At 37.8% G+C, this 15,253-nt stretch overlaps 1 protein-coding gene across 1 annotated transcript; it reads right to left on the bottom strand.

Moving 5' to 3' along the window:
• Nucleotides 1-904: 904 nt before the first annotated feature.
• On the bottom strand, nucleotides 905-8,734 carry mRpL20 (mitochondrial ribosomal protein L20). The gene is made up of 4 exons (XM_045756636.2): nucleotides 8,515-8,734; nucleotides 6,910-7,020; nucleotides 4,121-4,264; nucleotides 905-2,528 (listed from the first exon to the last, which is right to left on the bottom strand). The coding sequence occupies exons 1-4, from the start codon at nucleotides 8,599-8,601 to the stop codon at nucleotides 2,430-2,432; spliced, it is 441 nt and encodes a 146-aa protein (XP_045612592.1). The 5' UTR covers nucleotides 8,602-8,734; the 3' UTR covers nucleotides 905-2,429.
• Nucleotides 8,735-15,253: the final 6,519 nt, after the last annotated feature.

The raw sequence follows: 15,253 nt of genomic DNA, 5'->3' as shown, positions 1-15,253 counted from the left end.
ACAGCAGATAAATGAAGAAAAGGATCTTGGAATCGGAATCCATCATTCACTAAAAGTTGTACAAGCGAGAGCGGCAGTAAAACAAAGCGAACCAAACCTTGGGAATAACCAAGCGTACCTTTACCCACTGGGAAAAAAAAAAGTAGTTGTTCAATTGTGTGTCTCTGGTGCACCCCCACCTGGATAATTGCATTCAGGCAAGAGACCCCATCTTCAGAAAGACAAAAGCTGCTCTGGAGAAGGTGCATCACTGGACAACAAAAATCATACCAGAGCTTAGTCATATCTTGTATCAGGAACGGTTGAGGGCCACCAGGCCAACAACACTGCAGACCAGGCATGACAGGGCAGATCTCAGAAATAGTCAAAAAACTAAATTTGGACAATGTAGATCCCGACACTTTTTTCAAAAGATTAGATGGAACACGAACAAGGAGCAACGGGTTCAAGCTCAACAAGCCCCAATGTAGGATAGAAAACAATGCCTTGTCACCCATAGGGTTGTAAACCTGCTGAAGCCGTAAACGCCAAAACTCTGCTGGGTTTTAAAATACAGATAGAAAAGATCAGGGGGAACCACTGACAAACTGCCAGCTTCCTATCCTTGTCAAGGCCACTAGTATTAGTGGCCCTCGGGTAAATTTTACCCGTCCCACCCCCTCCATCAAAGCAGCACATTTCCCCGCTAGGGGCCACAGCCACTGGGCAAGATTAACTACCAGATGAAGAAACATCGGGGAATGTACAGGTCATGTATAGCTGGCACACATGCAATCCAGTTTTGTGTTAAGTTACAGCAGCTTGAAGAGAAGAGCCAGAGCCTCATCTTGAGGAGCCACTCACCAAGTGGGGTCATCTACTGCATGTGTATACTTTTACATCGAGTGGATAATTAAACAAAACATTGTGCAACTATAATTTCATATACTCATTGTTTCTATGTACATAATTTCATTAGCAACTATAGAAATATAAAAAAAATCCTACACAATTCAACAAAATTACAATGCAATAGAACTGTTTACATCACATCCAGGTACTATTTATAGGTGTTCCTTGAAACCAGTTAAGTATCATAACTTATTAAGCTTTTGATGGTTAAATCTTGAGTAAATGTAGACACATGGCATTCAGATAAAATTACAAATTCTGTATTATTAATGCTGTATCACAATGGGTTATTTTATTTACCAGGAAAAGTCAAACAATTCCTTATACTGTATATTTCTAGAATTTCCTAACCAATATCAAATGTCTCTGGATAAGTTTAGGTTATCTTTAAGTGTTGCCACACAAAATTTGTGGTTTTATATTACAAATCTGAAAATTTTTATTCAATATTTCTGTTAACTCGTACGGCAAAATCTGAATCTTTTCATCCTAGACTATCTTGAGCTTTGATATAGTGTAGTGTTCATTATAGTGACATTACCATGAACCATATATTGCAACACACTATGGAATCAGTGCTAAACATATTTATTATCATCTGAACATTAGAAACTTATCCACAAATAAAATAAAATTCCCCTTGAGAAAACATGTCATTGGTGATATTCAGTTGTTCAAGAACAAATATAGTTTAACCTGGTTATATTTACAAATGTAATCAAAAAGTCTTATCAAGTTATCATATGGGGGGGGAAAAACAGCTTAAAGTCTCATGCCTTTTATAATTTACACGAGGTACAAAAGATTCCTGAACCATCTGTGAGTGTCTGAATAAAGGAACAAGACATAAAAAGGGGCTTGTGAAATAATTTGAAATTGGGCATAAAAGAACATTGCTTTACAGGTATTGAGAGTAAGCAAGATCAGAACATGGAATTATTATTATTAAACAATTTAATGTAAATTTTTGATTAGGGGAAGGATCTATCATTGGTGCTTAAAAGTGCATAATTTACAACAACAAAAAAGCACCTTATTAATTAAGGAAATTTGGGTAATGTGAGATAAATTTTATTTCAAAGTCATACAAGTATCAAGTATCATTTTCCAATGATACTTGACACCATGCTAAAATCTATATTTAAATGCGGTATATTAACTGATCAAACTTTCAACTCAAAGGCTGTACCTTACAAAGCACATTATGATCACAATACAATTACTGTAATTAACTTATGTACAAGCTATAGTATTTACATGCCATGAATCAAAACCCATTTCTGGTATTAAACTGAACAGTGCAAAACAGTGACAATAATAATTTGTAAGTGATACTCCATTTGTTGCAACAATTGTATTAATTTTGCAACAAAAATAATTAAATTGCAAAACATAATTCAAAATATATGGACTGGAATTTATCAAAATATATGCAAAATATAACGAAATTAAGTGCAAAACCTGTTTCTAATTCAATAATACTTCAATGGCTTCTGAAAATCTGGGAGAATGCCTTTTATAGTGTAGTAGTTAAGCTTCTACAGCATTCCACGAGTAACAACGCCAGAGAGTGATGGACCGGAGAGAGAATTGAGGCCCATTTCTTCTTCTTTGGCCTTCGTTAGTGATGCTAGAGCCTGTGGGACATTAATTTAACAATGGTTAAAAAAAATAAGATGCATGGCTGGTAGTCATAAAGAAATATTTATAATAAATATTGGTTGCATGACAGTTTTAACTGATAACAATAACCAACTGCCATTTTCCCATGAAAATCTTTCCCAATTAGGTTACTCTAGGAATAAACTGGCCCTTAAACCAAAAAACAGGGCTACACCCTACCCCTAATTTTGCCTCTCTATCACCAGAATTCTTTGAGGTAAATGCGACGCTGCCTAGGCTTCAACCCAAATTTATATAGCTCGACACTCATTTTATAAATTCTACCAATTTGTGACCCCCAAATGCATCTGAAAAGTCACCAGTATATGGTACTGTAATATTACAGTATTATTATTATTATTAATAAATAATAATAAATTATTATTATAATAGTAAATAATTCATTATGTTGGGAGACAGGCAGCCAATGTACACACACGTTAGGCTTGTACCGAGGTCCCCCCATGTCAAATTACTGACCTCCAGGATGCAACCCCAAAACAAGCCGACTAATTTCTGGGTACACATTTACTGTTAGGTGAACAGATGCATTAGGCGACAGGAAATGCAGTCAACCATTTCTGTCCTACTCGGGATTCGAACCTGGAATTCCCAATGGACTCGAGAACGAACCTGACTGTACTGGGACCCCAGCTCTATTAATTCATACCATGTACTGTATTATAAACAAACTAATTTGTCCGAGGAGGACAAATGACAAGGCACTCTTACTACTATCTAGTACTGTTGCATGATTAAATTTTCAGTCTTCATTTAGATATCATGGCTATTAATTTGTACGGAATGAAATTTTGACTCCTACGCTGATTAAACTCTACGTTAGAATGAAAATGGTTTAAGTATCACTACGCAAAATACACAATTTGCTTAATATTAACACTTTCCAGCCTCTCTCTGCATTCCCAACCGTCAACATTCTGGCCTCCCTTGACCACTTAATGGCTGATTACCGATGTGAAAAATGCTTACAAGCATTTAAAGTTTTCCAAGTTATTTATTGGGTTATAACTATAAATTGTCAAAATGTTTGCAAATGATAATAAATGGAAAAACCATATTAGATTTATAAACGATTTTTTGCCTCTGCATGTTCTTGACCATAAACAAAGCAGGCTCGGTAGGTTCCAGCCCACTTCCCCCGTCAGTGATGCTTACAATGTTTACAATCATTTTATGTTTTCTATGATATTTTTGGGTTATAACTATACATTTGATGTCAAAATGTTCACAGATGAATTCTCTAAAGAATAGGTGCATAAAGGATTTATAATCGAGTATGCACTACAACACTGAAAATAGAAATGTTTATGAATAGCAATTGAAAGATTTTTAATCATCGGAATGTTTATCTCTAAAAACGTTTACTATAGATGCTAAAATGAGTCACCAGAATGGAAAGTGTTATAATTACTGTTATATTCATTATGCATTACAGAAAACATGATTATACACTCATTATACAATGCAGAAAACTATTTTTCTGTAATGAATAATTTTTTATTGTATTTGTCAGTTAAACTACAGTACATACAGGTAAAGGACCTACCCTAAATGAACGTGGCTCCCATATTGCCATGTTCTGCAGAACCTTTCTGTCAAGCGCAACACCTACATCATCCATAACTACCTTCATGTTGGTGTAGTTGGTGCCCAGCTCGAGGCACCCCGCAGTAAGCCGTGTGTCCCATAGCTGATGTTCAAGATAAAATAATTAATATACAGTACATATATATTACATCCCAGTACAGTATATAAATACAAGATCAGTTCCCAGCAGTATCAAAGTCACTTTGGTGGAACATAAAAAAAAGATTGCTCCAATTAAGTGTTGGGAACCAAAAGGTTGCTCCATAGAGGTTAACCTCAACCTGCCTAAGTTCCTTGCTCTATACCAGGGTTGGGGAACATTTTTTTCTGCCAAGGGCCATTTTAATATTTATAACATCATTTGCACGACTTGCGCATGTGCACCACTAATTGTAATTACACACACATTCAAAAGGTGACACCCCTAGTGTCAGCACCTGCATCAGAGCTCCAGGATATTTCACAATTCCTAACTATTGTAGTACAGCTTGATAGTGAGTGGTGTCCCAAGGAACAAGGGTGTAGTGCTTTGGAAAAATAGATGAGAAAACACGAATGTGCCATGTAATGTAAAAAATTGGACGAGAAAAAGTTGCCCTAATAATCACAGAGCAGACGACAACATTCAAGATGGCCACCAGCAAGAAGGAAAAAACAGAGCTAGATTTGGAGGGTTTTAATGAAGAAAGCATTGATATAAGCAGTGTACACAACAAATTGGCAAAATTAGATATTATAGTGAACTATCCTGTAGAAATAATAAGCAAATTTAAAGAAAGTAATGAGCACTTAAGTAGCAAAGTTTCAGGTCTTGAGGGGTTAGTGAAAGACTTGTGCAAGGACAAGAATCAATTGGAAACAAATTGCAAAGCCATGGAAAATAAACTCAAAACTAGCTTTGGAAGAAGTTAAAAGCAAATTTAAACATAAATGACTAACAGGTTAGGTAAGGAAATTCAACAAGAAAAACAGCTTTTGTCAGTACAGATGGAGGAAGTTACACAGGGAATAGAACTGTGCAAGAAAGATATGCAACTCGCCTATGCACAAGTGGCCAAGGAGAAGGAAAAAATAGAAGAAGCAGTAAAGGAAGCCAAACACTGCAGCAACCAGGATAAAAGAAACATTAGGCTGGAAGTCAAAGAAACTGGCATCAAATCCTAAATTGGTGCAAAACAGTAGATCGAAGTCTCTGATAATTTTTGTTGCAAAGAAAAGGAGATAACACCTAGGTCCGAAAGAGCTGTAGAAGAAGAGAAAGTAGTAGATAAAATTGTTGGCTTTGTGGAAGGTCTTACTACCATCGAGAATGTCTGCGACTACAGGAGGATTGGCAAGTACATAAAAGGGAAAGATCGACCTTTGAGGATCACCCTGAACAGTGCCAAACAGATGGAAGAAGTACTAAGAAATGCTAGAAAATTACAAGGTGACGAGGTAAGGAAAGTATGGTCGTTAAGACGAGATCTTTCAAAAGAAGCCGAAACTGAACCTCGTCGAGGCAAAACATTTAAATGAGGTGGAATAATGGGGGGATTCCTCTCATCCACCCAACCACCCCTAGATCCCATTCTTTGTCAGAATTCTTTAAAGATTTCTCACATCTTTAAAGAATTCTGACAAAGAAAGGGATCTAGGGGTGGTTCTAGATAGAAAACTGTCACCTGAGGACCACACTAAGAACATTGTGCGAGGAGCCTATGCTACACTTTCTAACCTCAGAATTGCCTTTAAATACATGGATGGAGAAAAAGAAATTGTTCACGACTTTTTAGACCAAAGCTGGAATATGCAGTGGTTGTATGGTGCCCATATCTTGAGAAGCACATCAACAAACTGGAAAAGGTGCAACGACATGCCACTAAGTGGCTCCCAGAACTGAAGGACAAGAGCTATGAGGAGAGGTTAGAGGCATTAAATATGCAAAAACTAGAAGATAGAAGAAAAAGAGGCGATATGATCACTACGTTCAAAATAGTAACAGGAATCGATAAAATTGATAGGGAAGAATTCCCGAGACCGGGAACTTCAAGAACAAGAGGTCATAGATTTAAACTAACAAAACAAAGCTGCCAGAGAAATATACGAAAATTCACTTTTGTTAAATTCTGTGGGATGCCACTCGTGACATCTTGCCATTTTGATGTCTACCCTCTTCCAGCAACTCACAGTTTCCCATTTCTTAGATACTCTTATCCACTGAGCACCTTACCCGTTATTCTTGCCTGCTTTTCCAACTTTTGTGCCAGCCTCTTATGGGATACTGTCAAAGGCTTTCCAACAAGTCCAAGAACATGAAGACTGCCCACCCTTCTCACTCTTACCCAATTTATTTTGCCTGGTCATAGAATACTGTACAGTACTATTAAACCTGTGAGGCATGATTTACCATCCCTGAACCCCAGGATGGGTAGGAGGTAAAAGTCCAATACTGTATAAATATGACAAAACTATTAGGTGAGAAATCAGTCACAGTGGTAGATTAAGGTCAAGAAGCAAGGCCCAGGGGGGGTACAAAACTTCATTGCTCTGAAACAAGAGCACATACACACACACTGGCTAGCCAATATCAAAAGCATAGAATTTAACAAAAATAAACATAGCTGTATATAAAAAAATCTATAAATATTTAAGACAATTTTTTTATTGGAATGCACTAAAAAGTCATAGTTACATATTTTCTAACTAGAGATTCTTTACCTCTTCTACTTCATATAAAATCAAACAATGGTAAATGCTTCAACGTACCTGTTTGTTGTCATATTTCTTCAGTTTACGTCCTCTAACTCCATAGCGTAAAGCTCGGCTGACATATCTAACAGCAACTGTATAGCAGTTCTTTTTGCGGCCGAAGAAATGCTGAAAGTTTAAATAATAACTTTAAAAGATTGATACAGTACTGTGATGTGGCCAAAATAAACTTTTTTACTTCAGTACAATAATTCATACATATACAGTAGTAGTATTGATTAAAAGAAGGCACCAAACTGGGAATATATAAAAATATATACAGGTCGACTATTTCCAATTGCCTTATGAAATCAAACACCACTCCAATCTCCTATCCATGTACCTAATAATTTTTAGTACCCGTCGTACATATGTTAATACTGTACTGTATATTTTATATATTCGGCTAAAAAACCAGTCATGATTTGTCTTTAAAATATACCTTAAAAATGAGTAAAGATCAGAAAAAACTACACAATTGTTAAAGGAAATAAAATTGTGTTTCCCAATAAGAAAAAATAATGAATCTGGTGTTTATTTTTACTACCAAAATTCTATCTTGATAAAAAAACATTTATCAAAAAGTTTTCTAATAATTTTGTAAACCTTGCTGATTTTTGTATTCTGAAAATTTCATGAAAATTAAATGAAACCCGAGGGCTCACATCAAGTTAGTTTAGTTCATTTATTATGCACCCCATACCCATCTTGTGGCAGTAGTGGAAAGGGTTAGAGGCACATAATGGGCTCAGAGACTGAACCCCACAATTCATTTAGCTAAGCAAGTTACAATCTTGATGAGCTAGTTACAAAATTCAGAAATTTGCTCACATCAATCAAATCATGCTCACATAAACAAATCTAAAAATTCGCATTTTGATATTTGAATTTTACCCCCAAAAATTGCATGGTCACAAATCTTCAGCAATATGCATTTCCTGCCCGAAACGCTTTGCGTAATAGTGGCTTTAGGCATTGTATGTACTAGCTCTTATCTATAAAGCCAACAAACTTTGTAAAATCTCTATGTATGTACCTTTGCCTAAATAAAAAATTATTATTATTATTATTATTAATTACATAACTTTGTATATACTTACCAAAGATTTGTATTTAGTTAATCTGATGTCTTATATTCTCATAGAAAGAAAAAAAAATCTGAATTAGATAGCAATTCACAATTATTGCAAAATTTTCTTGCAGCTAAAAACCTCCAAGAGGAAGCAATTGAAAGATGGAAAGGAACAAATTTATAAAACAAGAGTAGACAGCCTGGGCTTACCTGTAGGAGTAAAATGGCTGGAGAAGAGGACCTGGTTTGGTTCTATTAAAAATAGAACCAAAACACCTAACCTCTGCATAATTATACACAATACTGCTTTATATTAAACACACATATAGAGGAAGGGTTATGAAAGTGGCACAACTAAACTATTGTTGTTGTATAGTTATATCAAGGACTGGGAACTGGTGGCACCGTATATGACGGCCACGATACACTAGGCCGCCTCCCCCATACCAATATGAAGCCACACATTAGCCTCAGCAACTTGCCATCTCAAAAATGCAAAATTCTGCAGGTGACGGCAAACATACGACAACAAAATTGACCCATGAACTTACTGCACTTAAGGAGAAAATCCTTCTCCTCTTCCAGTACCGATCACCTCCCCTGGCTCTGGCGAAGAGTGTAGGCGACGACACCACCATGTTGGCCCCGCTAGTGCTGCCTCACCTCAGCCACACTAATGTTGGGGTAGTACTGCTGTCCTCCTCCCTCTTGGGGGGTAACTGGGCGCTGCTGGAGCACCTTCCTCCTGTGGTGTGCTGAGGGCGTTAACTCGCCCAGCGCACACTGGTGTCAGCGCACACTCGTGTCAGCGCACATCTATCTGGACAAAAAAAAGGCTTTCGACAGAGTTCCACATAATCAATTTCTTAATAATAATAATAATAATAATAATAATAATAATAATAATAATAATAATTTTTATTTAGGTAAAGGTACATACATAAAGAGATTTTACAAAGTTTGTTGGCTTTATAGATAGATAGCTTAAAACTAATGGGTAAAAAGAATAAAATGTGTTGAGTACAAATAAAAATAGAGGTAAAAGAGGGGGGAACATTGTTGAAAAAGCAGCACAAATACAATTACAAATTATTACAGAAAATTACATTCAAACAGCGTTGATTTGAAAAAAAAAAAAAAAACATACATGGGTTGACAACAGAGGGGTAAGGTAGGTTACAGGGAATTTATTAGGTATAGCTTCGTTTTTAACTTAAACTGGTTGAGAGAGGTACAGTCTTTAACATGGTTGGGAAGGTCATTCCACATTCTGGGCCCCTTGATTTGTAGAGCATTTCTGGTTTGATTAAGTCGTACTCTAGGAATATCAAAACTGTATTTATTTCTGGTGTGGTGCTCATGGGTTCTGTTACAACCTTCTATGAAGCTTTTGAGATCAGGATTGGCATTATAGTTTAGCGTTTTATATATGTATAATACACATGAGAGAATGTGCAGTGACTTAATGTCTAACATATTCAGAGATTTGAGTAGGGGTACCGAGTGATGTCTGGGGCCAGAATTGGATATTGTCCTAATAGCAGCTTTGTGTTGAGTAATTAGAGGACGTAAGTGATTTTGGGTAGTAGAGCCCCAAGCACAAATACCATAGTTGAGATATGGATAGATAAGGGAGTAATAGAGAGTCACCAGGGCAGGGCGAGGTACATAATATCTGATCTTAGAAAGAATGCCCACAGTTTTTGAAACTTTTTTTTGATATGTTTAGAATGTGTCCCTGGAAATTCAACTTGTGGTCAATGAGAATGCCAAGGAATTTGCCATCTAATTTGTTACAAATTTTGGTATTGTTTATTTTGAGACTTATTTGGTTAGAGGATTTATTGCCAAACAGAATATAGAAAGTTTTGTCAATGTTAAGGGTGAGTTTGTTGGCAGTTAGCCACAGATGGACTTTATTTAGCTCAGTATTTACTGTGGCATTTAGAGCAAGGGGATCAGGACTGGAGTAAATGAAGGTTGTGTCGTCAGCAAATAGAATTGGTTTGAGGTGTTGGGAGGCATTTGGAAGGTCATTAATGTAGATGAGAAAGAGGAGAGGGCCAAGTATGCTGCCCTGGGGAACACCAATGTTGATGGGTAGGGTGGGAGAAATTGTATTATTCACAGAAACACATTGGAGCCTGTCAGTAAGGTAGGATTTGAGGTATTGTAGGGAGTGTCCTCTGACACCATAATGATGTAATTTAAGAAGAAGGTTTTGGTGGTTGACAGTATCGAAAGCTTTACGCAGGTCCACAAATAACCCAACAGGGAACTCATTTTTATCAAGAGCTGTATGAATCGAGTTAAGCATACTAATAAGTGCATCGTTAGTGTTTTTTTTGGGCCTGAAGCCATATTGGCAAGGGCTAAGTATATTGAGTTTGGCTAGATATGAGTAAAGCTGCTTATAGATTAGTTTTTCAACAATTTTTGACAAGTTTGGCAGGATTGATATAGGTCTGTAGTTGTTAACATCTGTGAGATCACCACATTTGTGGACAGGCGTTACTCTCGCTTTTTTTAGAATATCTGGAAAGGTTTGGAGTTCAAGTGACTTGTTGAAGAGCAAAGCAATAGCAGGGGCTAAAGATCTGGAGGCTTTTTTGTAGATTAAAGTTGGTATCTCCTCAAGGGCACCAGACTTGGTTTTAAGGGAAAGGATTATCTCATTGACGTCAGTGGAATTAGTAGGCATTAGGTACAGAGACTGGGGATAGTTCCCTGTAAGATAGTCCTTAATGTCAGTACTGGAAGATGGAATATCATTAGCAAGGGATGAACCAATGGAAGAGAAGAACCTATTGAACTCAATAGCAGAATCAGAGGCTGAAAGCTGACCATCGTTATTAGACAGGAGAGTTGGTTTGTTATTTAAAGACTTCTTTGATCCCAATATTTGTGAAATTGTTCTCCAAGTTTGTTTAATGTTGCTCTTTATTTGGGTAAATTTATCTTCGTAGTATTTAGTTTTGGCTCGTCTAATTATCTTAGATAGCAATAATGAGTAATTCTTTGAGAATTCTTTGGAGACAATTCCTAACCTATAATCTTCTTTTGCCGCCCTACCTTGCAAACTACTTTAACTACAGAACCAATTATGAAGCCTCACTGGACATCTGCTTTGGCTCTGCACACTTTCAACATGAACTACAGTTTCATACTGGACCAGATATTGGTAGTGACCACAAACCCCTCATAATAATATTTACTAACTTTCAGCCACCAACCCACCCGCTTACGCTTCCCAAGTGGAACATTAAGTACCTAGACAAGAAAAAATGGGCTGATATTGTCCGCCTGATATTGTCCACAGACGAAGTAGACCCTAACAAGCGCCTGTCCACAATCACCTCGGCCATAAATTCTGCAGCCACCCAAATGCTTAAGAAAACTTCAGGACATAGGTCCAACAAACCACTTAAACCGTGGTGGAACGCGGAATGTGCACGAACAGTCGCTTTACGCCGACGAGCCATTCAAAAACAAAGACGTCAACCCTCCCTACAGAACTGGGTCAATCTCCGGCGGGCTACAGCAGCGGCCAAAAAAACCATACTATCAGCAAAACGAGCATCATGGGCAACATTCTGTGATAGCCTCACACCCACAACGGCACATTCAAAAGTCTGGGCTACATTTAACAGCATTAAAGGTCGCCCAACATTCCCTTCGTTCCCCCTGATGATCAACGGTTCACTGTCAAACACCTCAGGAGCGTGCAAATGTTCTCGCTGAATGCCTTAAAGTTACCCTCTCAACACCCTTCCTTCATGCCCAAGAACTCTCCCTCAGACAAGAAATTGACCGTGCCATACCGCTGCTCATGCTCGGCGTCGACAACATGTACACCTTAAGCGAGCTACGATTGGCCTTAAACCGCCTACCTCTTGGCAAGGCACCTGGAGAGGATGGAATTCCATATGAACTCATCAAATATCTTCCACCGACTGCACACAGCACTCTTCTAAACTATTACAATCTATGCTGGACTCACGGAAATATTCCTTCACAATGGCAGACCAGTATTATTCTTCCGTTCCTTAAACCAGGAAAAGACCCATCCCAACCTGCGTCATACAGACCTATCTCCCTACTATCATGCCTCAGTAAAGTCTAGTATTTCTAGTACTAGAAAGGCTAGTACACATGCACTCGCCTCCAATGGTACCTAGAGTATAACAATATTATACCGTCACTCCAAGCTGGATTTCGACCGCAATGCTCCACGCTAGATCAAATACTCTGCCTTGAACATGAAAGCCGCACCTCTCTCAGAAGCAGTAAATATTGTCTTGTTGTCTACCTAGACCTCAAAGGAGCTTTTGATAGCATTCCTCATACTTGCCTCCTCGCAAAGCTTGTACGTTTAGGCGTACAGGGAAGATTACTTTTATGGTTACAGTCCTATCTCACAAACAGGACCTCCAAAGTCTTTATACAAGGCGAGTTTTCCGATGGCATCCCAATACAAACAGGTGTTCCACAAGGCTCCATACTAAGCCCAACCCTATTTAACATAAGAACATAAGAACATAAGAACAAAGGTAACTGCAGAAGGCCTATTGGCCCATACGAGGCAGCTCCTATTCTATAACCACCCAATCCCACTCATATACTTGTCCAACCCGTGCTTGAAACAATCGAGGGACCCCACCTCCACAATGTTACGCGGCAATTGGTTCCACAAATCAACAACCCTGTTACTGAACCAGTATTTACCCAAGTCTTTCCTAAATCTAAACTTATCCAATTTATATCCATTGTTTCGTGTTCTGTCCTGTGTTGATACTTTTAATACCCTATTAATATCCCCCCGGTTATGTCCATTCATCCACTTGTAAACCTCTATCATGTCACCCCTAACTCTTCGCCTTTCCAGTGAATGCAACTTAAGCTTTGTTAATCTTTCTTCATATGAAAGATTTCTAATTTGGGGAATTAACTTAGTCATCCTACGCTGGACACGTTCAAGTGAATTTATATCCATTCTATAATATGGCGACCAAAACTGAACTGCATAATCTAAATGGGGCCTAACTAGAGCAAGATATAGCTTGAGAACCACACCAGGTGTCTTGTTACTAACGCTGCGATTAATAAATCCAAGTGTCCGATTTGCCTTATTACGAACATTTATGCATTGATCCTTTTGTTTTAAATTCTTACTAATCATAACTCCCAGATCCCTTTCGCAATCCGACTTCGCAATCACAACACCATCTAGCTCGTATCTTGTAACTCTATCATCATTACCTAACCTCAGAACTTTACATTTATCAGCATTAAACTGCATCTGCCAATCCTTTGACCATTTCAAAACCCTATCTAGATCAACTTGAAGTGATAGTGAGTCCTCCTCCGAATTAATTTCCCTACCGATTTTCGTATCATCGGCAAATTTGCAAATGTTGCTACTCAAACCTGAATCTAAATCATTTATATATATTATAAACAACAGAGGTCCCAGGACAGAGCCTTGAGGCACTCCACTTACAACATTTTCCCACTCTGACTTGATTCCATTTATACTAACTCTCTGTTTCCTTTGGTATAGCCATGCCCTAATCCAACTTAATATAGCACCCCCAATACCATGAGACTCTATTTTTTTAATCAGTCTTTCATGTGGCACTGTATCAAAAGCTTTGCTAAAGTCAAGGTATACAACATCGCAATCCTTACCACTATCAACTGCCTCAACAATGCTAGAATAAAAAGATAACAAATTTGTTAAACATGAACGGCCATTTATAAAACCATGTTGCGACTCAATTATTAATTTATGTTTTTCAAGATGAAGACGAATTTTATTTGCTATTATAGATTCGAGTAACTTTCCCACAATAGACGTTAGGCTAATTGGTCGATAGTTAGACGCAAGTGATCTATCTCCTTTCTTAAAAACTGGTATCACATTAGCAACTTTCCAAAACTCTGGCACTCTGCCTGACTCTATTGATTTATTAAATATGGTTGACAGTGGGTCACAAAGCTCCTCTTTGCATTCTTTAAGCACCCTAGCAAACACTTCATCCGGCCCTGGGGATTTGTTTGGTTTGAGTTTTACTATTTGTTTAAGAACATCCTCCCTGGTAACTGCTAAACTCGTCAACCTGTCCTCGTCCCCACCCACATAGACTTGTTCGGCTGAAGGCATATTGTTAAGTTCCTCTTTAGTAAATACAGATACAAAATATTTATTAAAAATACTACTCATCTCTTCATCACTATCTGTTATTTGACCTGTCTCAGTTTTTAATGGACCTATCCTTTCCCTAGTCTTAGTACGATATAACTGAAAAAACCCTTTAGGATTTGTCTTTGCTTGCCCTGCTATGCGAACTTCATAGTTTCTTTTTGCTTTCCTTATCTCTTTTTTAACATTTCTAACTAGTTGTACGAATTCCTGTTCTAAAGTGACCTCCCCATTTTTAATCCTTTTGTACCAAGCTCTCTTTTTACCTATAAGGTTCTTCAAATTCTTTGTTATCCACTTTGGGTCATTAGTATACGATCTATTCAATTTGTACGGTATACTACGTTCCTGTGCTTTGTTTAGAATATTCTTAAATAAGTTATATATTGAATCCACATCGAAATCCCCATTTAAGTCACCTATCGCTGGGTTCATGTCTCGCTCCAAGACCGGCCCACACCCCATACCCAAGCCTTTCCAATCAATTTGACCCAAAAAAATTTTTAGGCTATTAAAATCAGCTTTTCGAAAATCTGGCACTTTAACAGAATTTTCTCCTACTGGTCTATTCCATTCTATGCTAAATCTGATTTCTTTGTGATCACTGCTCCCTAGCTCACTCCCTATTTCGATGTCATTAATTTGCGTTTCCCTGTTAGTTAACACTAAATCTAAAATATTATTTTCCCGTATTCTTAACAGATTTGCCTAACACCCATCCTGTTCACCTCTCGGCGTACGCCGACGACTTAACATTGTATTATTCAGACAATGCCCTACCAAATACAGTCTCTACAATGCAAACAGCACTGGACCACCTCATAGATTGGACACAACAATGGGGCCTTCAAGTCAGTACTACCAAAACCTGCTATCAGATTTTCACTAAAAAAAGACTACTTCATCTACCCACCCTCACAATACACAACACTCCCATCCAACACGTACGAGAACATAAATATCTTGGCATGCGCTTAGACTTCCCCTTACTTACCTGGAAAGCACACATTCAACACCTTAAACAGACGACACAACCCCGAGTCGCCATACTTAAAGCCCTCACTGGCACCACCTGGGGAGCACACCAT

This window comes from Procambarus clarkii, chromosome 53, assembly GCF_040958095.1.
Source record: "Procambarus clarkii isolate CNS0578487 chromosome 53, FALCON_Pclarkii_2.0, whole genome shotgun sequence".
Lineage (NCBI taxonomy): Eukaryota > Metazoa > Arthropoda > Malacostraca > Decapoda > Cambaridae > Procambarus > Procambarus clarkii.
The sequence above is the reverse complement of the archived record's forward strand: the minus strand, read 5'-3'. Positions and strand labels throughout refer to the sequence as shown.